The sequence below is a fragment of the Pholis gunnellus genome (assembly GCF_910591455.1).
Source record: "Pholis gunnellus genome assembly, chromosome: 3".
Taxonomy (NCBI): domain Eukaryota; kingdom Metazoa; phylum Chordata; class Actinopteri; order Perciformes; family Pholidae; genus Pholis; species Pholis gunnellus.
This window is the reverse complement of record NC_136529.1, coordinates 3,008,633-3,034,511: the sequence shown is the minus strand read 5'-3', so window position 1 is coordinate 3,034,511 and position 25,879 is coordinate 3,008,633. Positions and strand designations below refer to the sequence as shown.

General features: G+C 40.9%; 1 protein-coding gene across 1 annotated transcript in view; it reads right to left on the bottom strand.

Moving 5' to 3' along the window:
• Nucleotides 1-310: 310 nt before the first annotated feature.
• The window catches only part of nfasca (neurofascin homolog (chicken) a), a gene marked incomplete at its 5' end in the record, with an annotated part of 58,089 nt that continues 32,520 nt past the window's right edge, over nucleotides 311-25,879 (bottom strand). Inside the window, 11 exons of the mRNA XM_079183379.1 lie at nucleotides 311-606; nucleotides 8,652-8,669; nucleotides 11,399-11,468; nucleotides 12,449-12,484; nucleotides 13,596-13,724; nucleotides 14,591-14,740; nucleotides 18,786-18,908; nucleotides 19,556-19,810; nucleotides 22,950-22,976; nucleotides 24,828-25,001; nucleotides 25,744-25,866. Of these exons, the coding sequence (XP_079039505.1) occupies nucleotides 378-606; nucleotides 8,652-8,669; nucleotides 11,399-11,468; nucleotides 12,449-12,484; nucleotides 13,596-13,724; nucleotides 14,591-14,740; nucleotides 18,786-18,908; nucleotides 19,556-19,810; nucleotides 22,950-22,976; nucleotides 24,828-25,001; nucleotides 25,744-25,866 (1,334 nt within the window). The 3' untranslated portion in view covers nucleotides 311-377. The remainder of the gene's footprint in view (nucleotides 607-8,651; nucleotides 8,670-11,398; nucleotides 11,469-12,448; nucleotides 12,485-13,595; nucleotides 13,725-14,590; nucleotides 14,741-18,785; nucleotides 18,909-19,555; nucleotides 19,811-22,949; nucleotides 22,977-24,827; nucleotides 25,002-25,743; nucleotides 25,867-25,879) is intronic.

The window sequence follows — 25,879 nt, the reverse complement described above, 5'->3', positions numbered from 1 at the left end:
AGAAACGAACCAAAGAAAAATCTCTAGAGATCTCCTCCAAGTGCTGAAAGCTGCCCCGAAGGCACACTTCAAGTCTGTGTAAGGGCAGGCAGAGAGCCGAGGAAGACGAGCACTGTCCTCTTTGTCCATACGCCACCTCCAATGGGCCAATTTCTTTGAGCTGGAAACTAAAATAAAGGCTTGTGGTCTAATTCCACTCCCGCGTTCCCGTGACTTCATCTGCAGAGGGAAGCCTACACAGTCTCCAGACAGGCCCTGCTGCGTTCCTTCTGTTTCATATAGTAATATATTCATGTGTGTATGTGTTTGTGTCTGGTGTGTGGTGCTGTGGTTTGTCGTAACGCCCTCAGGTCAGAGGGGCCACTGGCGCTAGGGCGCTAGGCCAGCGAGTAGATGGCGTTGACGGGCGAGGTGGCCTCAGAGCTCTCGTTGCCCTCTGTCTCGTCCTTATCCTTCTTCACCGTGTACTGGCCGATGAAAGAGCCATCCTCGTTGAACTGGCCGTCGCCACCTTCGCCGTAGTCAACCAGACTGTCGTCGCTTTCCTTCACGTTGCCGTCCAGCGATGTCTGGCTGCCCTGGAGAGGCTTGTTGTCCTCGTCGCTGCTGCAAAGGTGGATGGAGAGCAGAGTTGAAGGTTAAAACGGGAGCAGGAGTCAGTGTCGGCAGGAGTTTAGGACCCTGTTGTCCCCATCGGCACGGGTTAAAAGGGGGAAGTGAAAGGTTATGTGGATTGCAGGTAAAGAAATGATGTTAATCATAATTATTTTCAGCTACTCTTGGTGACTGAATGTCCAGGTCACTCAGGTGTTATTAGGCTAGAATTTAGACTTTTATGAGTCATTTCTTTTCCATTTTTCCAGGATTGGTTTGAATAATATGAATACAGTACTCACATGCTATATGTCATTTGAAAGAGTTCTCTGTATTTATTGCTCCACACTATACTCCCCATGAAGCAATTCCTCCGTAGAGCGACTACACTGTGAGTGAACGGGACTGAATCCACAGTTATGTTCTATGAATGTGCATTCTTAAGTTCAGCCAAAGCTCATATGAGGCTTCAGCCAACTCAAGTGGGTAGTTGTGTACAGGATCATTACTAGTGTTTTTTTAGGGTGGTTTCCTTCTAATCGGTTACTTTTTATTTAAGTGTGTGGGTTACGGTAATTTGGGCTGCTTTCTGTACCTTTTGGGCTGTATCCACCAATATAAAGATATGATATGTTCCCATAAGTCTAAATAGTGGGATTGAGATTGACAGGACACTGAGTTCAATAGGCTCAACTCGACTTGCAAAGACTGATTCCTTTCCTGAAGAGTGGGCTGGTTCTACGCTGTGATGCCCTGATCGGGCTACTTTCTGTCAACATTGTTACGGACACCTATGAACAAATCTGGCAACATGGACGTATTTGACTGCCAGTCACCAGTTAATACTGTTAGCAGACACTTTGATGTTTACTTTGTGGTCATTAGGTTTCCCTAGTTAGAATTATATTTTGTTATATTTGCTAGCTAAACTAGCAAAATACTAGAATTGTACACTTCTTAGGACAGCTTGCGCTCTAAAGCATGCGTATTGTGGGGGGACGCCACCTCAGCCCTGGCGACTTCTTTACTTTCGGTACTTCCCCAGATTCACGTGTACTCCGTGCTTCAGGTTAACAGCACCGTGAATAAGATACGTATGGCATATGAGTACTGTATCAAGATAGAATTCGAACCGAACCTTTAAATAGACAGCTGCATTAGCATTTTATACCAAAGATGCTTGTTGAGCTACAGTTATAAGTCGATTTTGCAGAACACTATACAGTATTCGCCTCTATGTTTTAAAAGCAACCCTGTCTCCTAAAATGTACTTTCAGATAAAACTAATTTGTTTAAAACTAATAGGTTTTATCAGAAATAAATGACCTGGATTAAGATTGAATCTATCAAGCAAGCTATTCACTGCCAATATAAAATGTTAACACTGAATGAATCTGAAACGATCACTGTCAACAACATCTCTGATCCCTAAAGCTAACAACACATGGGATGCACAGGATACGCTGGAATTCTCTGTGATTACCTTGCTTTCTGTACAGTATAAGAACGTCACACTTCCTGGACTGGGACAGAAATACTACCAGTGGAATTATGACGAACATAGACCTAAGTAGGTATAGAGTATTTGGTAGGAGATAGGGGTGATTAAAAGAGATAAATACTGTCGTCAAAAATTCAAATGAGACATTTGCATACACATGCCAAATGGTGGCCATATTCTGACCTGAGATCTAAGCATGAGAACTCCAGTGCACCTCATTTGTGGAGCTGTGCTTGATCTTAGTTCAGAGCATGGCTGCATGTCTCCTTACTCTGATTTTAGGGGGAAGAGAACGTCATGCACAGCAAGAAAGTGCTACAGAGTAGCATTAGCTTTCTTATCTCAGATCAAGCCAGCAGCATAACAGCAGGAGGTGCACTCGAAGGATGCAAAGGTGAGATATTTTTCTGTTTGATATCTCTTAACTCTGCTCAGGTCTGTCAATCGCATTTCAAGGTTATCAAACATTATATATTCCGATTTACTCGGCGAGGACAAAATCTACACCACAGCTTCTCAGAATCATGCTCCATGCTGAAACACTTTGGGAACCACAGACTTGATACATGTTATAAACCAGACATGTTAATAATTAAGAATACATAGTAGATGCAGCGCAAATCCAGCAAATATGACTGTGATCGAAACCCCATATCCAGTATTCATTATATCAATCCAAAAAAAAGAATCTTACAGAGTAGAGCGAGAGACAGTTAGAGAAGCAGAGACAGTGAAACGATGGACGCTTTCAGAACACATGCTGACATGTAACAAGGTGAAGAAGAGAGTGGGAGCATAAAGTGGGTAAATGCGAGAGCATGGTCGTCATGTTTTAATCGATTCGAATATTAACTAGTCAAGCAAACCAGTCGCCAGGAGAAAATGTCGGCACTGTACGTTTCTGAAAACCCCGGCTACGTTGAATACGGATGTTTTTGCATTCGTCAAAGCAAGTGATGATGTATATGGAGCGAAAGTTACATTGTATAAAAGTTATAAGTATAACAATTGAGGGCTGGCGGGATGGATCAAACAAACACAGGACTTTCACCCAGGAGACTGATGTTAGTGTCTCGTGTGAAACCAAAAGTAAACTTTGACTTTACGCTTGTTACGTAACGTTATGTAATAAAGTAGTTGATTATTCACACTAGTTACATTGTTACATCATTACTTTAACACAAAGCATGATATTTGTTCTAAAGCGAACAATTTGTTTCACAGAGTTAACCACGTGGCATTGCACAATTAAACATATCTCTGAAACGTACTTATTTATGGTTTAGAAACATCTTGATTGTGTGTATCCCGTGGTTTGCAGAAACGTACAATGCCAACATTCATTGAGTCAAGAATATCTCCGTTTTCTCAGCAGCTTGGCCTGTATGTTAACAAGTCAGGTCACACAAATGACAAAGCTGCATACAGAGCCAACAAAGAAAAGATGTGTCACTTTCCAAATACTTACAGACTGCAGCACGTGTGTATTTATTTCGAAATAATGAAGTAAGTTGTGGATTCAGGTGCGGATGACGTCATAGCTGATGAATGCATCACACTCAGTGTGCAGTAAAAAGTGTGCTCCGTGGTTTCCATATGCTTGGAGTGTGCCAGCAGCAGATCAGACGGACATCTCTCTATGCACCAGTGCCACTGAAGCGCTTAGAGATTTCATCTCTAACAGCTAATTAAATAAATGTGGCCAAGAGGCAGAGCCTTTTTCAAACCGTCTGCCCCGGTCACATTTGCCAAAGCTTGCTTTCATCTGTTGACTGTACCGCACCAGCAGCTTCAGTGAGCCGGGGAGAGAGCCTTTTATTTCTGTGACTTCAAGATGGCTTCAGAAGGAAAGAGGGCAGAGTCGGGAATGATTCAATTATCTGATTAGGTGATTTTTTTCTAGAAGAGCAAAAGGTTGGGGAAGTTACTTAGAGGATGGGAGTGAGTTTCAGATAACCTTTCTTGCAAAAAAAGAATTTGCCAAACTGCAGCATCAGATTAACATGACTATAGAGTCAGGAAGTCAACTCGCTGTGTTTTTTGGATTAACCATGCTTAGAAATGCTGTTATTTATTGGATAAAACTCATTAGGATGTTAACAAAGTGGAATGAGTCCAACAGACATTCATCAATTAGAATGCACTGCAAACGAGCAATAGTAGAAGAGGTTTTCTTAGAGCAGGATTAAGAGGACTCTTCTCCTTTCATACAATACCTTTCAAGAGACCTTTTGGACCAATGAGGAAAATAAATCCCAAAAAGAGACAAAGGACACAGACATAAAGTGGGGAGGTAGAACACAAAGACAGTCATGACACAGATGGACAACCAGCATGCATAAATACACAGATACTGAAAAGACAGACGAGGACAACATAACAACAACATTTATATACATTTATATATATATATTAGTGCTGGGAAAGTTAACGCGCTATTATCGTGTTAACGCATTAATTAATTAATGCCAAGAATTATTTTATCGCGAGTTAACGCAGTTTTTTTTTATTATTACATTTTTTTATTATTATTATAGTGTGGCATCTCTTCCGTCTCTTCCTGTTTCCTTCACCTACATTTCCCTGGGTCCTAAGTCCCTCCATGTACAGCTTCTTATAACCCTCTATGTACCAACGTACATTTATAACAAATATCACACATATTACGGTAATCAGCGTTGCATATGTGTCTGACCAAAATACCAAAAAAGCAAAAAAGAAATGATTCATTTAAATTATTTTTTAAGAGTTTTTAAAGTTGTTTTGTTTGGAATATGTACAATAAGCATATCATTTAGTTATCGCTACTGAGAATTTAACAAACATTAAAAAAAAAAGAAAAAAACATGACGTAGATATGTTTGCAGTTTTCAAGGTTTATATTTCAAATTGTATTACACACATTAAAATAAAGTTGTGAACACCGGCTGAATATCTATTATCAGAATCATAACTGTATTTTAACTGCTACTGTGTAAAGGGAAAACTGCTGTTAAAAAGCACCTTACTTTTAAAGTGTTTGCAAACCAAATGTTATTGCACTTTTGTTCATATAGCAGTACGTTTAAAATAAAAGTGCGCTGTACACTACTTTTGAATTCATTATTGAATTTTGCGCATAACAATGCGATTAATTGCAGAAAAATCATGCGATTAATCGCGATTAAAAATTGTAATCGTTGCCCAGCACTAATATATATATTAAGGGTGGAGGTTAATACATTTAAATCATCATAACCCTAATTGCATGACAGATGTTTGAGTTTATGATATTTTTTGTCTGTATGAGAGAAGGGCAGCATACCATGTGTATCATCTAATTTGAGCTTGTTACAACTTGGGCCTTGTTTTATTGGGGGGGGGGGGGGGGGGGGGGGGGGGGTTTGGCCATCATTCCTATTAGCAACAGCAGTGATGTCACCAGTTGCTGAGAAATGGGAACCCGGGGACTTCACTACTACAAAGTTTAGTGGGGCAACAAACACAAGCAGTCAATCAGTTTATTATTATATTTGTCACAGCCCGGTATCTGATTACTACACATCTGATCATTCCACACCTCATGATGTTTGGATCCAATCGTTCAATACCGATGCTGTTGTCTGGCAGCAGGGTTGGGTTGTAAATAAGCAAACAGTTTGTCCAAACCACTTCATGTGGAGGTCAAACTGGTGACCCTTCATTACACAGGAAAACTGTGTGCACACCTAATGCGTTGAAACAGGAAGTGGATCTGTAAAATGTGATTAAAATTATCATTGTTCACCTTTGCTTTTTTTCCCAATAAATGATCTGGAGGTTTGTTTACAACCTGCATGATGGTGTGATGCTTGTGTTTCTTGACCCGTCTGACTTTAAAGTGATGTTGCTGCATTCACAGATCTCAGCAATTTATAAAATGCTAATGGCCAACTATGTAAATAAATTAGATTTATCCTTAAGCTACACTATAAAATCTCATGTGTTTTTCATGCAAGTAAAACAGTTTTTGCTGTTTCATTCTTGTCCTACACAATAAAATAGTGAAGAACCTCAGAAAGAAGACAGAATGCAAAACCAGATGGAGCGAACAGGAGAAGTAATAGTCCATCATTCCTGATGCTTTTACTTCTAAGTACCCTTTCTATGAAGCCCATGTCTATTCGGCATTATTAACATACTTAAAGTGTGTTATAATCTGTTTATAGCACTGTTATTATAGGTCATAATGATTTATAACAATTATACCACATTATAAAGCATTTTATAATGACTTCTATGGTCAACTATCATAATACTTCATATTTGTTGGTCACTCACTGAAATGTTTTTTATGCAATGATCATAGTGTACAACTCCAATAGTAGTAATACATTATAAACATTCTATAATACATTATAATCACCGTTATAATGCATTTTAATGTGGTTTGCTATAATTAAAGTGAAAAGATATCATTCAATGTATGCAAGAGAAACACAAAACATTGTAAACATTTTTATTTTCTTAAAGAAAACAGTGACTACTTAGAGTAACTTATTATCACAATTTAATGCATTATAACAGTGATTATATTACTTTAGAAAAAGATTATTCTGTGTTACAACTATTGGAGTTACAACAAACTATGATCCTTACAAAAAACGTCAATGAGTCACCAGCAATTATGAAGTATTATGATACTTGACCTTAGTCATTATTAAATTCTTTATAATGTGTTGAGATTATTGTTATAAAGCATTATGAATATGTATGAGTGCTTATACGTATAACTCAACAGTGCAAAAGCAGATTTTAACGCATACAAATTTATGTTTATAAATCATTATAGACATGGTCCTCAAAGAAAGTGTTACTGTATTTGCTAAGATACAGAGATCTAAGGTCATAACATTTGTTTGTTCAATCCTACGATTGTTTCTCCAGTTGTTTGTTGCCTAAACCAGTTTCCTGAAGGGTGTCAAATCGTCCCAAACATAGATCATCCTGCCTCTCTGCCCTCACTGCAACCCAGATTGATTTCACTCTCCATCTCTCATCCTGTGCACCTGGTGGCGGATGCTTTTTAAATGTCAGCCGGCAGAGGAAAAAACAATGCAATTAACCTCTAGAAGGGTGAAAAACATGTGAGTGCCTTTGGCTGGAAGGAAAAAAAGGACAAGACCTCCCGTACTGTTCTCTCTGGCTACTTTCTGGGATCAGTCCCCTCGTTCATCTGGAACAGCTGATCCATGAAGAGCCTTTTACAGTTCCAGACAAGCTCCTTCTCTATGACTGATCCATGTGCAACTCAGGGTAACGGAAATGCACACGCAATATGCCATTAAGATGAATGGACTTGTGTAATAATGCTCCAATACTGAGCTCTATAAAGAGCAGTTTCGAGCCATACAATAAAAGAATATATGGAACTTTTGACTGTGCTACAGGGGGCCATGGTCTGTGTGTTTTAATTGAGCTTTGGCTGCTAATGTGCTCTTTCCATGTGATTCTATGAGCGCCTTGGGCTGAACCACGGCTGAGATTAACCACAGGCATTTTATATCTAGCTCTGAACATTAATACAACCTCAGCAGCTGCTCTGCTGTGTTCTGAGAGATAACACATCCTACCTAAAATATATTTCCCTTCATCTTGGCCAACTGTGGATTGTAATTATGTTCATTTGTATGGGCTTAAAAAGTTTAAAAGCCGAAAATTCATCAGCAGGGAGGATATTTAGTGATGAATCTGTTTTTATAGAGTATGTCTCAGTTTGGGGTCTCAAATGTTAAGAGCCTGCCCCAAGGATTCCACAGGCTTGTCAAAGTTAGCCTCATGCAAAAAGAAGTGCTCTGTTGCTACAACTGTGGCAGTGATCCCACCTGCTGCCTGTTTTCTTTTGTCCAAACCGAAGCACAAAGAAAGACTTTGTCTTCACGCTGACTTGTCACCAGGCAACCAGACTTTTAGAGGAACAGTTCAGCGTTTTACACTTATTTTCTTTCTTTTTTTACACTGGTGAGATGAGATCAATATCAACCTCCACCAAAACAAATACATTCAGAGCTGATTGTTTAGTCTGGAAACAGAAATGGATCAACGATTTGTGGGTTTGAATAAAATATATTTTATGAGTGCAATAAACATATAGTGACCAAAGCTCGGCTTTGTCCGTCTTTCTTTTCCCTGTCTGTGTCACCATCATGGAACCAGAATGCTGCAGAGCCAGGGGCCCTGGCCTTGAAGATGAAATAGTTTGGTTGACAGTTTGACACCCATAAAGGAACCAAAGCACTAACTGAATCCTGTTCAGCTCTGCTAATTACATTCAATCACTATGGCTAAATCATGTCTGTCACATTGTTCAAGCAGTGCTTTAAAAGCCAGTTGGACTACTGCTGCTTACGTCTTGAATGAAGGCTGTTTGCAGACTGACCAAAGAGCCAGCCCTGCACTGATCAGGCACATTATCCAGTTTGGTCTCCTTAAATCAGCTACACCTTATCCAGCCCATGTTCTCCCCAGCTCAGGGGAAACACCTGCTCCCCCCTACATGCACAGGCCAAGAGAGATGCCGTGCTGAAAACCAAAGTACCTGTTCTCGTTTTCGTTCCTGTCAGGGACAGACGACCCATTTCAGCGTGGGGGAGAGAGAGGGACGAGACGTGAGGACACAGGGGAGACAGCGGGAGAGAGAAGGGGGTGCAGAGAGAGAAAGAGGAGAGGAGGAGGACAACCTCCACATGATACATGCATGTAAATCCTCACATGCACACACACACACACACACACACACACACACACACACACACACACACACACACACACACACACACAAAGAGCTGAGTGGAGTCTGGGTCAGAATCAGAGCAAAGCAATGACCTTGACTATAAGAGAAGGGTTGGTATTAGAGTAGCGTTGGACTCATTATTGATTAAAGAGCTAAACAGGATCTCACACACTGGAGATGAATCACACGGTATTATGCACAGCAGGTGGTAATAAATGCTGATCGCGCCTCTTTTCTCATTCACAGCCATCTTTTCAATTCCAACGCCATCGGATTCAGAAATTTCATTCTTTTAGCTGAAACATTTTGCGCCAAAGCAGAGCTACACAATGATAAGACCATGGATAGTCTATTAAAGACGGGATCCTTGTTGTTATGTGTGCTGATATGGAGCCATTCATACTGTGATCCAAGGTCAATAACAGCATTCAGAGGCCCTTTCTCATTCCTGTCTACAGTTAGAGAGAAACGTGCTAGTGCCACTCTCACACAGCGGAGTTACAACATGACATGTGCAGCTTGGATTTAGAAAGCAGGTTAAATTCAACATGTTTTTAGTCAAAGTGGACGGACACAGAACAGACAGACTCATTCTTCATTAAGAGGAATGAAGCCACAGAGATCAGTGGGACCTGGAGGGAGCAAAAGACACATCACTTACTGACACATACTGCACAGAACATACAGTACATCCTCGCCCTACTGTACATGTTATTCTCATAGAAGACCACTGCACAACACACACATGAGCTTTCTGTCACATAAGGAAAAAGTTTAAGACCTTTCGTCCAGATTTACAAAGGCGGTGTTAGGATGGCGAGCAGGACGACATGGTGCCTCAGTAGTTTGAGCTCGACAGCTGTTCAATACTATTCAAACAGTCGTTTTTTAAAAGCTAGCCGTCCATAGAAACGCCAGAAGGTCAACAGGTTGACAACAACATTGCTGTGGAATGGTACTTGATGTTGGATAACGTTGGCTAGATAATAATAATAAGAGGTTCTATCTGCCTTCTGTTGCCTTCCACTTTCTCTCTGATCCCTTTTTTATTGTTTCACTTCAGCCAATTACACAACACAGGGGTTATCACAGGTCACCCAAGCTACGAGCTAATTAAGGCTAACAGCTGTGTTAAGAACTTGTGTATGCTTAGTCATCATACAGCATCAACTGAAAGATGTGATAATAACAACAGCTGTTGCTTTTTAGTGGGTTCTGTAATCAGTAGAACATGAACCATGTGTCCATAGAGCCGTTTTGAAAAGCTTCACTCTGAGGAGAAAAACAGCAGCTTGGAGAGAACTCGATGTGTTTTCATGTGCCTGCATTATTGTTAGAAGGAGCCCTATTCACCATGATTCATTAATAATCGTTTTGAGTAAAAATGATGATGCCATTACCAGTGCTAGTACCCTTAGTTATACAAATACCAATAAGAGTACTTCATTTGATACCCATCATGTGAATGGAAGGTCTGTGTCCAGTGTATCCACTACAAGGAACTGGAAATGGACGCCATGCCAATTTGAATATTCAGAACAAGGATTTGTTTCTTCAACGAGAGCTCTAAGCTTTCCTGCAGTGCCGATGAATAGCAGGTCTTTGTGATTTTGCTGTTTTAAGACTATAATGCTTTAAAGGTCCAGCGTGTCGGATCTGGTGGTGTCTAGCAGTGAGGATGCAGATTACAACCAACTGAAACCTCTCTCGTGTGTCAAGCCCGTAGGAGAACTGCAGTGGCTGATGGGAAAACGTGAAAACACGAATAGCCCTGTCTAGAGCCAGTGTTTGGTTTGTCTGTTCTGTTTCTGTAAAAACAAGGCAGTATGTAGAAATAAACAGCTCCTTCTACGATAACGAAGACCCAAGAATTCTTATTTTCAGACGATTATACACTAAAGAAAACTTACTCAATAATATTATATTCCATTTCTGACAAAAGATCCCCCAAAATGTTACACACTGACCCTTTAAAGTAAGCTAAGCTATTGCCCCCATCATTGTGGGTGCTGCAGAGATGACATATTTTTTGTAGGCCAATCCCAAAAGTAAGAAAAAAACATGGTCACATGTCAAGGCTGTGAAGGCAGTTTAGTCTGTGATGACGCTTTGCAGAGGACGTTTTTTAGCCAGATGTTAGCAACCGCCTTTTTTAAGACAAATACAAGCTGCAAAATTATTTACTGACATATTTGATATCATAGAAATAAAAATCTCTGAACCACAGACATTATTTCAGGTATCTAACCTAAAACACATTTAAAAAACCCATTGACTTGGAGATTAGGGAACCCTCAATTCTGTGTTTTAGGACTCATTCCTGCAGCACTCTATTGCTTTAACTGACTGAAATGTCTGGCTATAACACTGTCTTCATACAGGATACAAGATGAGACAATACTACTTAGCTGTTGTACAACCTGATCCAATCCCCTCGATCACTAGAAACTTCAAACAAACGAGCTTCAAATTACTTCAAAGGTCAGCGTTCAAACAAAGTTAGCCACTGATGAAGGTGGTGCCAATGTGCTCACACTGTGGTATATACTTACTGGTAATCGAAGGATCCGTCCTGGTCTTTCTGATCTACTGGATCCAAGGGGAGATCTTTTTTGTCACGGACTGAGGAAGGAAGAACAACAATGTTCAGCATTTTGCTGTTGTGGTTACATTTGACATTAAAAACCATCCACATGTTAATTAAGGGGTTCCTGGAGTTAGTTTGAAGAGAAATTATGTTAATCCTCATCTGGTAATACAGTTCCATGTCTTTGTCTTCAGCCTTCATGTTATAAACTGTTAACTAACACTGTGTCACAATTCCAGACTCAATTCCATTTCAAAGGGAAAAGTATTTCCTCTGGGATTAAGATTTCAGTGACAAACGTGTGGTTAAAAAGTACTTTATTAGGTTTTGTAAAAGACTTTCACTTAAAAGCCTGTTTGTTACGTTACTTAAGATACAGTTCTGTACATAAGAAACTTTAAACATTTAACGTTAGGTTTTCATTTCACACAAGACTTGTACAGCGGCCTTCTGTGTGAAAGTCCTGTGGGACATATACGTCATTAAGATGTGAATACATAAGTGACGTGAACATAGGCTCAAATACATCCACATAGAAATGCGTTTGTGACACATTGAAAACACTTTAGTTTAATGTGAGCACATTTTTTAGGAATCAGGCTGCATATAAACTGATGCTATACAGCAAACAGATGTGGACTGTGCAATATGTTGCCACAATAAATGAATGAACTCTACCAACAGGATACGATACAAGATGTTTGCTAAAAGACTTTCATTAAATTGCTGCCATTTAAATTTGAGAAAGTGAAAATGTGTTTGCATTCTTTCGTGACTGTATTGTTTTCTGCCTCAGTGAGTCATGTATTCAGTAGTATGCATTAGGAACACCGTGCACTTTTGCAGAGACTTGCGAGCCTGTTTTAGTAGCAGTTATAGAACATTGGGTTGGATTTGTAAGGTGTGTCAGTGCTTCAAATATGTTTTACTCACTGCATGTGAGATCTCCTCTCATTAGTCACTTTTCCGTTATTCTTATTATTAGGTGTTAGTTCTTCACTCTTACATTACCTACCCAGATATTTTGCGAAACCAGTCACGCAACCACCACCTAGACATTATAGAAACTGCAAAACATTAACACGATTCTAACTTCTGTTGTTCCAAAGCATCGAATCATCACATATCCTAGATCAGCATCAATGTCGCATGAAGACTATTTAGGAAAATACAGTTGTTGTTTTTATTTTTGTTATTCTTGTTTGTTTGGGAGCAAAAATATTAATATTGACTGTGATATCAGATCAAATAATCAGCACTGTATGTGCGTCTTTAGCTGGTAAATAGCAGCCAGTTGTGTTGTTGTGCTGTTTGCTCTGTGATGACTTCAAAACAGTTCATGAACTTAACAACTTCTATCAGTCACCTATCAAATGCAGCAGTCACATGGATTGCATGGATTAGACTGGCTTTTAATGGAACAAAGTAGGTAACATATATCTTCACCAGATATAAAAAGACATATTTCAAAATGAGTGCCATCATTTGGTGTTTTTTCTTCGGGAGTTGTGGATTCTTGCAAATGCCGTTAGGAGCAAAGGAAACCGATTTATCTGCCTCTGATAGTGACAGTTTGAGCAGATATGATGCTGAAGTTATTTTTATTAAAGTTACCAGCTGAAGCTTTAAGTTTAAAAGTGCGAAGGTTCAAATATCTGACATCTCAGTTCAGTAATCTCTTCAGCACCATTGACTGAGTTTGTTAAGAAACGTCCAATCAGAAGATTTCAAGTTCTGTTGCTGTGTTGGTTATTGCAGACAGAACTTAGAGTTTGATTAGTAAATTAAATGAACTCACTGTTTTAGCAATCATTTTTGAACAATTCAGTGAATACCATGGGATGTTTTGTTCCTGGTTTACTGTCAAGAAAGGCTTCTGACTGCTAGACCTCTAGCAGTCAGAGGAACTGAATCTCCCAAACTGTCAAAACAATCTCATTTCTGAGGAATAAAATTGAAATGCAGTATTTATATTCATCGCCATTACACCACCTAATAATATTGTTACATGACCCAGGAGGTGTACAATGGGCAGAATACTGACTCCATCCCATTTGCTCTGTATTGATGTAGCTTCAATCCATCCTGTGGACCTTTTTCAGACTCTGTGGGGTTAACGTTGGTCTTCTAGTGGGTGTCAAAGCCTCAGTGTGGGGCCTTACCTGGGTATTTGCCCCCACGACTCCTCTTGATGAAGCAGACGATGAGGAGGATCAGTATGATGAGGGCGATGGCACACATCAGGCCAATGAACCAGCCTTGAGTGGCTATATCTACCTGGTCTATGTAGGCTGGAGGCACACATACACACAGGGGGGAAAAAAGAAGAGTGGAATCACAGTGAGTGCTTTTCAGGACCACAATGAGTCCGAAGCTGACACATCAGACAAGCTGTTTCCATCGCAGAGTGCTCGGCAGAAGTCAACATCTCAGAACCAACATCTCATTATTGGCCCTGAGCGCATATCCAGGATCTCCAGCAATAATGTGTTTGTCTTCTTTCCCATGACACAGTGTGTGGATTTGAGGTGGGGTACGAGGGTGTGTGGTGTGAAAATAATTGTTGCTTCCCAGAAAGAATTGCAGTACAACCTAAAAGAACACACATTCTTTAACAGCTGCCAGACATTCTAACTCTGAAATGTTACAGATATTTGCACTGAATTAGAATAAATGGCATTATCCATCATGATTACCAGAGTATATGTCTCAAGATCACAAAGATCTTAAGGTGCACATCAGTATATTGACCTTATACTTGTTATTTTACTCATTGTGTCCATGGAAACTAATCAAAGAGGAACCTGGAGGTACATTTGTGAACAATATGAGCATTTACCTGTCAGAAGAGAACATGTGAATCGTGATAATTCACAAAGTTCCATCTCACAGGAACGCAACTTTTACTTCCACTCGTGCATTAGATACTGCTCATAAAGACAACCAAGTCAAAGTTGATGACATCCAAAAATAGAAGTCTTATCCTGACTCACTTGAGTTTACCTTTGGGAGAACATGCATGGTAACAAAACAAACAAACCATAATAACTCACCCAGCTTAGACTGAGTTACCGTAGAAACGACTACTGTAAGACTTGCACCCAGAGTAGCCCACCTGGCTGGAACCCCGGTTCCACCTGGCCAGATGGGGCCTCACCTGGTTTGGTCTTAAAGATGAAAGATTTGCTGCTGATGCTGTTGAGCTCATGGGAGTAAACCCTCAGGTGGTACTTGGCGCCTGCGATCAGATCCGCCACAGAAACGGGGGGCTGCTGTTTCACCGGTACAACTTTCACCGACTTGTCGCCTTGAAGACACAAGAAAGGGGCCAATCACACTCGAGGGGGTGTGGCCTTCGCTCCACAGTAAAGGCTGCGCTGACTAGCAAAAGTCATGGCATCACGATGCTTTGCTGGGAGACTGGTTTCTCCGAGTTAGAGCAGGGTCACTGAAGTGAATTGAGACTGATAACAATGCAGTGCCCATCCCCATCATTAAGATCTGACTCGTTACAGTTTAGGAGCGTACCCATGGTGTGGTTTAGTACGTCTAGCCATTATGTATGAGGTGCAACTCTTTGAAGCTCAGTGCTGCTGACACATTCTGGTTCAATTTACTCTTTTATGGCTATATTTTCTCTCAAGGGCAAAGTTCTCTAGAAATCTGGAAATGAGAAGGGAAGAATAGGGGCTCAAGGAGAAAGTGTTCCTCCAGGCAAACCCACTACGCTGTGGAGTCTCACTCAACCAAACCGGGTAGAATTGAAATTCATCATCTTGGGTAATGTGGGGGTCGAAGGTGGCAAAGCATTGTTTTGTCTCAATCATTTACAGGCCCACACTTATCTCCATGAGGACAAAACAAAAAAAACAGCAACCTGCATCTTTCCTGTGGAAAGACGTGTCAGTCATGCCATGGCTGAGCTATGAGCATGACTCTGAGGTTGCAGTGAGAGGAAGGGGCAGCACGAGGTGGTGACATCATGCACCATGCTGTCAACCATTCGTCAAGGTTGACGTCATTTAACAGAACTCATTCCAAAGCCATGCTGTTATCACCAGCCCTAAAACCAGCCAAGCAAAACGTCTAATGCAGACACCAGAGAAGACATGCCAGTCCCTTTTTACATACTTATTCAATGTAGTGCTATGAGTGACGCCAAGGCTGAGGTTTTGTATTACAAACACAGCATGGTGATCTTTATGTTTTTAATTGAAAGCTAAAATGATTCAAATGTCTTTTTATTTTTAGCCCAGACACCAGGAAGATACGCGGGCTTTGTACGTTTCTGAAGGGTCGTAGTACAACTAGTGACATGCAGAGCAAGTGACTGTATATTGAGTGACCATCACTGAAAGTTACATTATTCTAAATGTTTTGTGGTATTATAACGAATAATAGAAGCAAGGAAGTCCATGAAGGGTGGGTGGGAGTGGTAGGACAAATGAGACTTTACTAGACTGCTTAGCTACTGTCAATAGAACTCAAAACTGTCTGCAGATGTTTAAGATGAAAAGCACAGCAGGAACAGGACGGGTTACGCCCTTTGAGCAGCTGGAAGGATTTCAATGTGAAAGATACATGCAGCAAAGTGAGCATAATTTCAGTTTCATTTATGGTAGCTTGAAAGAAAACTGTGGTCATACCCATGGATTAGGCTGTGAAATGTCCTTCATCCTGAATTTATTAAGAAACAGCCAAACATGGAGGATGTGTTCAACAGAACAGCGGCTTAAATAAGTTAAAATATATTGATAAAACAGGAGAAATTAGAAATATGTGAAATGCCAGTGATATCTAGCTAGTTTCAGATAACAGCACGGTTCTCTATGTAGTTAAAATAAAATGATAAATAGATGCTGTGGCCACTAGGCCTTTATTTATTCACTGGGCCACTGTGGCTCAGTGGTGGAGCAGGGTCGTCCTTCAATCAGAGGATCGGTGGTTTGATCCCCGGCTCCACTAGTCCATGTCGATGTGTGCTTGGGCAAGATGAGGAGATGATGATGGAAGGTGGGGGAGTGTCACAGGCCTCCTACTACTCTTCACTTAGAGTCAAAGCTTTCAGATTTGACCTTGGAGAGCAGGGGATGGGTGGGGACCATTAGATCAGTCTCATCATCCCCCTCTCCTCCCTCCCTTTCTCTTTCTATTCACATTCAGACATCATTAAGAATTAAAGCCGCTGCCCATGAAAAATACATCCTCCCTTGTTTCCATTCTTAATCAAAGATCACAGACTGTTGAATTGGTAGAGAGCAATAACAAGGAGGCTATAAGTTATGGACTATCCAATCTCAACCTGTCCTGGGATTCCAGAAATGGAGGGATGATGTGTTTAAAAAAAACAAGACTTCAAGAGTGCTCAACACCCAATCCAAAGCAAAAAGCAAGTGATTATGGAAGCATGGATGGCCAAAGAAGTGATACATTCAAACAGCGTTTCAGACAAAGCAAGCCGAGCAACTCATTCACAGAGCACAGGAGCCATTGGAAGCCAGGCAGCGTGTTGAAAGAAACCATTGTGATGGAGCACTGCACAGGAAGGTAGTAGTGACATGATGATGGTCAACATTTCCCGACATATAAAGACCAGACAGATATAGAAAGAGAGAAAGACACACAGAAACACAGACTGTGGTATGTTGTGGCTTCTGCTTTTTTAAACAGATCGAAACGTCAGCCTTTTAAAGTGCAAACATCACATCCTTCAATAAAAAGTAAAACAACAGGCCAACGGAGCAGCAGCAGCTGGTTATCTCTGGTGACATTCTTTGGGCGTGAATGGACGTTATCAGCGGCTACCGCTACCGTTCTAATGCTGCAGACCAACCAAACTGTCACGATGTGAAAGTGAAAATTAACATTTTGAGTTGAAACAAAACAACTTTGGGTTCAGGCAATAAAACTTCTTGGTTAGGTTTAGGAAAAGATCGTGGTTTGGGTTCAAATAAGTACTTAGGAATTTATTTTAAAAAACTACAGTATAATAACAGGCCGACTTTTGGTTTAACACGGGACACGTACCGCAGTTTCCTGGGTGAAAGTCCTGTGTTGTCCCTGACCACAGTCTCATATGGACTTTGTTGGTCTTGACATCGCCGTCGTCTTCTTGTATTCGTATCAGTGATCAACCATGTGAATCGATGATAGTGGTCTTCTGAATCTACTTGTAGGTGTAGCAGGTCTAAACCATATTTCTGAGGCTGACCACCAATAAGGACCATTGTGATGACATTGAAAGCAGGTGAAAAAAACCCCTTTTTTCATTTTTTTTGTCCTCTGTTTCCTCTGAATGCTCTGGCCTCATCACTTGTTTGTCTTGTCAGCAAAAAGAGCTCTCCATTAATGTTGCTTTGGTAAGACAAGGACACATTTCAGCAAAACCCCCAGAGCAAGGAATTTTGGGGTAACAAAAACCTGCCATTGAGGTGTAATAGAAGTCTGTACGAAAAAGATAAGGCATCAATTATTTAATGAGAAGGCCCCTGAATCATTCTTTAGTTTTTCCATTATTTCATATTGTAATTGTAATCAAAAGGATAGAATTTCATTCAAGAGCGAATGGGGCCAGATGATGACATTTCCGTCTAGTGGGGATTTCTGTGAATAAAGTTGAACTGAGACAGTGGGCTCGAGTGCTAGTGTAGATCAAGATGTCTTTCACATCCTGTCACTTCTCTAATCCCCAGCAATGAAAAAGATTAAACAAATCTAGTTTTTGTCAAACACTGGATTTTGTTAGTCGCTAAAAGTGAAATTATAAATGATCAGCTCTTTCAAAGCTGCATTAATCAGGTTGGGTTTATTTGCCCCTTTGGGACAGAACCCCAAAACAAACTAAAGATCATGCAAATTTGGTCTATTGTGGTCTTGTAAAGTTGACATGGCTAAGGTCTGTAGCAAAGGCTTTTTACACGCCCCGGAAACAACCGTGAGAATAAACCTGACTAAACCTGACTAATAGCCTGACTAACAAAGCAGTCGGTTGAAAGGTGCTAAAATGCTCTATAGCTGATGGGAAGTGAAGAGTTGGGTTCATTACTACAACCAAAAAACACCATCATACACAGTCATTTGGCCCATTGTTGATATAAAGGATGTTGATAGTGCGGCTTTAAAATGAGAGCTGGTCAAGTCTAAAACCTACCAAAACTAGTAGATTCTCATTCGTGTCCCGATCTTTTCATAAATTTGAGATCTGTTTTGCCTGATCTTTGAAATATTGTCCGTTGTCTGCTCCTGCTCCTTTTGACTCTTTATCTCACTACTCTGTCTCTTTTGGCCTTTAATAAAGAAGTTCAGATCTAGCTCTTGTTTTAGCTCAATGTAGGCTTGGGCTGGTTTCTTACTGTCCAGTGTGAACTCTAGCACAAACTCGCTGCTGCCGGCCGGGAAGTTGTGTCTCCAGCTGACGTTAGTGTAGTTACTGTTAGACTCCACCGTCACATTCCAGATCTCCCGCCCATGGCCCACTACACAAGGGGGAGGGGTCAGGGGTAAAGGGTTAAAGGTCAGGGGCAAAGGGCAGAGATTGCACAGTTACAACAACCATAAACAGGGCTCTATTTAGACCTATGCATGGTGCTAGCACTAAGGGAGTCTATCTACAAGAATGATCGTCCAGATCATGGTCTTCTCAAAACCCAAGTAAATGTAATATGCTCATGGACAGAAAATTCCCCCATGAGAAAATACCAGAGGATTTTTCAGTTCATGAAACATTTAATTGCAATGCTTAGTTCTGGTTCAGAATGGACTAAAAACTAAAAAGAAAAAGACGAGCTCTGCCAATATCACAACCCTCATCACTCTAAAGTGTTGAAGGGTACTTTCTCCAAGGCCTTTACACTTATCAACATCCATTCAATCATAAAGAAAAGTTTGGATTCTCACTTCCTGACCAGGAGGATAGTTGCTGGCTACATCCCAATATTCTGAAGTAATTCCCCACTCTTTGTACGGTAGGTACAGCACAGCTTATCGGAATGCAGCCCTGATGTAGTCTCCTGTTTGGTCAGGTGGGAGAAGACAATTGTCTTTTGATATCCATGAAGCCATTCATGGTCAACTAAAAACATTAGAAAGACAATAGAAACGATAGTGGGACAACAGCATGTACCCAACACATTCTGATCGGTACGCTTGAAGGTGACCAGCTCAGGAGGAGTTGTGGTGGTTGTGGTCGCCTCGGTTGTAGTGGCAGTAGTGGTAGAAGGAGTAGTAGTAGCAGTAGTAGTAGTAGAAGTCGGAGTTGTCGGAGTGGCAGAAGTTGAGGTACTAATGGTTGTAGGAGCGATGGTAGTAGGAGTAGGAGGAGCGAGAGGAGGAGGAGTAGGAGAGAAAGCTGAAGCCACGGACGCATCCGTAAGCTCGACTACAATGGAGGAGGAGGGAGAGAGCAGAGGGTTAAAGACAAGGCAGCAGGAACATCAAACAGGCACACACACACAGTGACACACACGGGAGAGAGAGTCCACACAAGCAGCATCATACGCTTCACTAAGGCACCATGAGTCAATAAATGATCACAGTATTCACTTGAGTGTTTTCCACTTCATCTCTGCTGGGATCCACACACACTTCATCACTGTCCTGCAGGGACCTAGCTTCCACTGCCACCAAGAGGACAGATGCTGACATTACAACATATCACTGGGTTTCCTTGAAAGAGCATGCTGTATTTAATAAGAGCTGGTTTGGAGAATGCCAAACTGTTTCATCAAGTATTTGTGTTGCATTTAAAGGGGCTCCCCACTGGTGAAATAAAATATATGTCAGTTTACTCATTATGGGAAGTACGACTCAGCCTGAGACAGAGAGAGTTGGTTAGATCTCTGGAGAAGCCACAAGAACTTGACTAGAATCGACTGGACTTTGTAATATCTGAGAGAACAACCCCTGATGATGTCATCTGGGGTTACCTCAACTTGGACTTTAAGACTATGTTACAAACATGGAGTTTGAAATTCGTGGGTCAAAGAAATATTTCGATATTGGTTGCATTATGGGAAATGTTCGATCCAGCATTTTCTCTCATAGGGACTAAAAGCCAATATATCGCAACCTCTGCTGCTTCCATTTTAACCCCTTTATTTTAAAATATGCCTCTCTCAGCTCCCCACATTTTATGGAAATGCAATTTAAATTGTCCAGAGTGCCCCTTTAAGTATTGCTCCTCTCCTGTATGGATAAAGAGGACCTCATGTAATACACTTGCAGACCTAGTTCTCGTCCTTTACAGACAACTATTTCACACACGCATCACTGATGGAAAAATACAACACATTTTATAGTTATGTCACATTTCATTCAGTGTCTGTCATTAAAGTAGCAGCTCTGATTACAGTTATTTTTTCTGTTTTGCAGTATTTTTATCATGCAGGTACAGGCTATTTGGAGGGTTGACTAGAAATGTCAGAGCAGTTGTGTATCAGACACCAATACTTTTTGAAAAACCAACCAAAATGTGTACAGTGGGAGCTTGGAAAAGTGTCAGATATGGAAAATGGCACTTACTCAGGTCTTTTTTACGTGCTGTCTGATTAAATAGTAACCAATTTAACTTATAATTTTCATAAATTGAAGACAAAAAATAATGCATCCAGCCCTGGTCTTCTCCATCCTGTGACTTTTGTGACACTATGGTGCCCTCTTGTGGGAGTCAGACTCCGCTCAGGTTGGGAACCAGCACATCCTTTTCCACTTTAAGTGCTGTTCACTCCTACACTACCATGAAGTTGAGGACATCTCCAACCAGTTAAAGGGCCCATTACTGATCTGATGGCCCCAACCCTAACACTTCCATCATATATCAGCCTCAAACACCCGGCCAGCATGCTTGTATCACCAAGCCGGAGGCCAAGCATGACCTCAGACCGCCATGCGATGGAAAGAGAAAGTACGACAGGATGATGAGAACATCAGCATGTTCAGGAGCCGTTACAGCCCTGTGAGGTAAGCCTATTCAGCCCAAAGCTCCAAACAGCCTTACCTGTAATCCTCAGTACTGGATGTAGAAACGGACCAAATGAACAGTAGCAGTGGACAAAGATGGCAGAGTGACGTGACTTTTGAGAAAAGCTCAGAAGCGAGGTGATCAAGCCGATGAGTGAGGGCGCAAGCCAACTGCTGATGTTTTGTTGGTGCCCAGCACACTCAACAAGACACATCATTCATCAAAATGTGACATGTTGATGCATCCTCCCATCCACACACGCACACTCCCTAAACAGCAGTGTCATCATGACATTGTATCCCATGACGATGACTGAAGAACAAAGCGCATTAGCTGCTACACAGGGCTAAGTTGCGTGTCATGGCAGACAGGAAGAGGGCGTCGAGAGATTGCATTGTACAGGTGCGCCATCAGGGATCGGTTCAGGAAGGTTAACGGTCAACATAAATACAAATGGCTGGAGGCAGGATTCTACAGCAGGTATCAGGGGGATTGTATAGTAAAATATGATGCCAAAGATTTTGAAATGGTGATGGTTCTGATACGTTTCTTTTTCAAAAAACTAACTGTGTGCATCATAGAGGGAACCCTGAGCATGTTGAGTGTTCTTCAATCCCTGACAGCACACAGCAGCAGGTAACCAGCAGCTTTACACACAGGGGGAGGATGGAGAGGTGATGACAGCAGTTCAGTCCAATAGCAACAACACATATCATTTCTGATTTGGGTTTTGATTTTGAGTTGCTTAAACAGACCCAGAAATGCATACCTTATTATTATTTTAGACTTTTTAAAGTGCGTTTGAACTAATCTAAATCGGAAACAATACATTGATCAATTATAAAATAACTATTACATGTGATTGAGTCATTTTTGACATCAACCTCCTCAAGTACGTCATGTCTACCGATCACCCAATCAGTTCGCAATCTTGAATTGGAAATAGTTTGAGAACCAACTAAAGGTCCAGCACTCATCTGAGCTTCTGTTGACATGTAAGCTAAACAGCAGTCATGATTCCATCATATAATATATCATATTACAGAAGTCTATACAATGATATATATTGTATAACTATTTAACTAGTGAGCCTGCACGTCAACATATCTATATCCATAACTCAGTCTAGTTTTGTCAAACATTTTACAATTTCAGGAAATCCTTCATTACTTAGTTTTGTAAATGTGGTCGTCATGGTGTTAATCCTCATTTAAGAACATCTGTCACTCAATAAAGTGATAGCAGGATTATTGATTGTGCCTTCAAGCTTTCATTGTTAATGTTAATGGTGAATGAAAAAGCCAATATCCAGTCATGGAATAGCTTCCTGTAGGGTACCATACACAGGCCTTGCACACAAAAAACAATATGATTATGTAAAAGTAGTTAAGTTCTCCCTCTATTGCCCACCGGAGTGAGCTGCAGGGGGTGGTAGTGCACTTCAGTGGATAATAGAAGGTGAAGGTGGACTGCACTGCTGCTCAGTGTTAGGATGGACAGATAGAGATATGGAGGGTGGGGGAAAGGTGGCAGGCACACTGCACGTCTCATTCATTACCTAGAGCTGTAGGATCAGTAAGGTTTTCTGCCAACAAAAAGAGAGGTGGAAACAGGAGACAGAGGAGAGGTGTAAGAAAGACACAGAGGGACAACAAGCACAAGACAGCAGCTGGAAGGTTCTCATTCACCACTGATGGTAGTCTGCTAAGGTTCAGAGTGTCTGCCTCCGTCAGACTTCTGTTTGGATCTATACCTTCTGCTGAAGAAACAGTCCTGATCAAAATTGCTCACAGTAACGTCTAATTAATGATGTGCTAACGTACTCTGCTAATGTTAGCTTCACAGGTTTTTAGTTAGAAAAGTACCTCTCCGGGTAACAAATATTACTATTACACCAATGTCTCCAAAATGTACCTCTGTTGTTGCTCACACCAAAGAACAAACCGGAATCCTATTCATAGTGTTCAAGCTTTCATTTCAGCTGATTGATAATCAATTGATTGATAAGTGTGGTATTTCAATGTTTAGCAAACAACACACAAAGGCTTTTAGTTTTGAGTAAGTCTAATGTATAACAGCGTGTAGATGTTTTCAAGTCAAACTTAGTGTTAAACATGGCTGGTCCATAGAGAGGTTACATGAGTTAGTGCTTTCTATAATTGTGCCACAAGTACCATTTTCTGTGTCTTGGCAATTGCAAAAAGCCGTGAAACAACCTTTCAGGTGATTCATTCATGACTGTAAAATGTTTGCAAATGTTGATAACTCCTCTGATCCAGCTGTGTATCAATGTGTGTGTATGTATGTGAGTCACCCTAACAGAGAGGCCTGTGTTCAAGGGCAACAATCTCATTCACTTTCTACTCCTATGCCTCCGTCTCTCACACACACAGTGATTCTCACCATGTAGACTCACTATGGAACCGACCTGGTTCTATGCAGAGAAAAAGGGCTAGTAATTGTGTAATTACACAGTAAAAGACACAATGCAGCAGAGTGAAGGTTCAGAGTTAGGAGACAACGTTGGACACACTGTGTTGAAGGGACAATTCCAGTAAGTGGTAAACAGGGTCAGAAATGATTTTGTTGAACTTCTAAATATCTAAATCTATTATCTACTTCAAGGTTAATTTCAACTTGATGAGTGTAGTGAAACGTGTTCAAGGATATGCATTAAATGTGTTGTAACTCTGTTGTGTTTTTCGTTCTGTACACTCTCTCTGATGTTTTTTCCTTTTTTTCCTCCAGTTAAAGTTTTTTTTGGGGGAGTTTTTCCTGTTCTGTTGTGAGGGTCTTGGGACAGAGGTTGTCGTATGTGTACAGATTGTAAAGCCCTCTGAAGTAAATTTGCGATTTGGGATTTTGGGCTATACAATCATAAATTCAATTGAATTGAATTGAATACGATTTGAATACGAGCCTCTCATCACTGTCCAACTTCCCTACTCTGTCTGTAGCTTTCAACCCCCATTGGTTCCTTCTGAAGACATTTAAAAAAAACTCACAAATACATAGTTTCATTTTTACAAAGGACTCAGTCCTTTTCTAAGACAGCTTGACACGATGGAGTTCTCCATATGAACGATTGAGTTCTATGACTGTGGATTAGATATATCTGGCTTTGGCCATTCATTATTGGTTTGGGTCTTTTCATGGGATTTGTCGACAATAAGAAAAATATAGACTACTGCCTTATCCTCACCATTTAAAATCAATGGCTAAAATATATACAGTAAGAAAAGTGGTGGGCTGATGGACTATTAAATATGAGGTGATATTTTGTGTCACTGGCTATAATGTAAACCTTGGTGAATTTTGGTGATTATGATGCCTCCTCACCCTCAACAAGATTTAAAAATATTTCTTTGGGACGCACTGAATGTGAGATCTTTTTTGGCAAATGAATTGTCAAATTGTCAAATGAAGAAAGACTCACCTTCATTGGCGAAGTGAGGGGACTCCTCAGCATAGACCTCCCCTGCTCCCACCTGGGTGAACGCTGACAGGAAGAACTTGTAGCGGGTGGATCGGTCCGGCAGGCGGAGTGTGAACTCTGTCACGTTAGGAGGGAGAGTCTCCAACTGGGCACGACCCACTCTGGAGCCATTGACTGCACACACACACACACACACACACACATTCACAGAAGAATGACAGAGAGGGACAGATGGGTTGGCTTCAGAATTATTCCCAATTAATCTGGGGGAGTCTGGTACTGCTGCAACTATAAACTTCCTCCTTACAGAAATTCCATCTGACTGGCAACATATGAGCAGCACTTTCACAATGCAGTGGCTGAATACAACAGACATTTGGAGTGCATTCACCTTCATTGGCAACAGGGTTAAACTGGTTTGGTTCAAGCCTTTGATTGTATTGTATTGCAGAGCTGCGTGGTGCAAATACAATTTACTCAAATAAAAACTATAAAACAAAGCAAATCCCTCAAAAGAAATATGAGCCCTAGTTATACTTTACTTTATTAATAGCAGTTCCGTTTATAATACTTTTTGGAGTCCATTTTGAGGAAGCAATCTACATGCACAGTAGATTGCTATCCCACCACTTGTTGTGTTGGGGCAATGCGGTCTGTCCGTGTGATCACAACAAATTGGTGCAACGCGGATGTCCGAGCACTGAATCTTCACGTACACCCTCTGATGACTACATTTACATCACCTGGATCCTTAAGGACCCTCACGGAACTTCGCACACTCACAAGTATAACATAGGCATTACAGTTCATAATGTTCAAGCAAATCATCACCAAGTTAAAAAATGCTTTCTGTCTGAAGGTTTGAAAGGTACCTTTGTGTGAATAGCTTTGGTTTGAGAGGATCAGAGCAGCTCACCTGTCTGGTACTTGAGCTGGTATCCAATCAGAATGCCATTGGGCTCCAGAGGTTTGTCCCATTCAAGGTGAATGGTGTCAAACGTTCTCCGGTTAATCCTGAAAAACTTCGGAGCATCTGGCACTACAAACACACA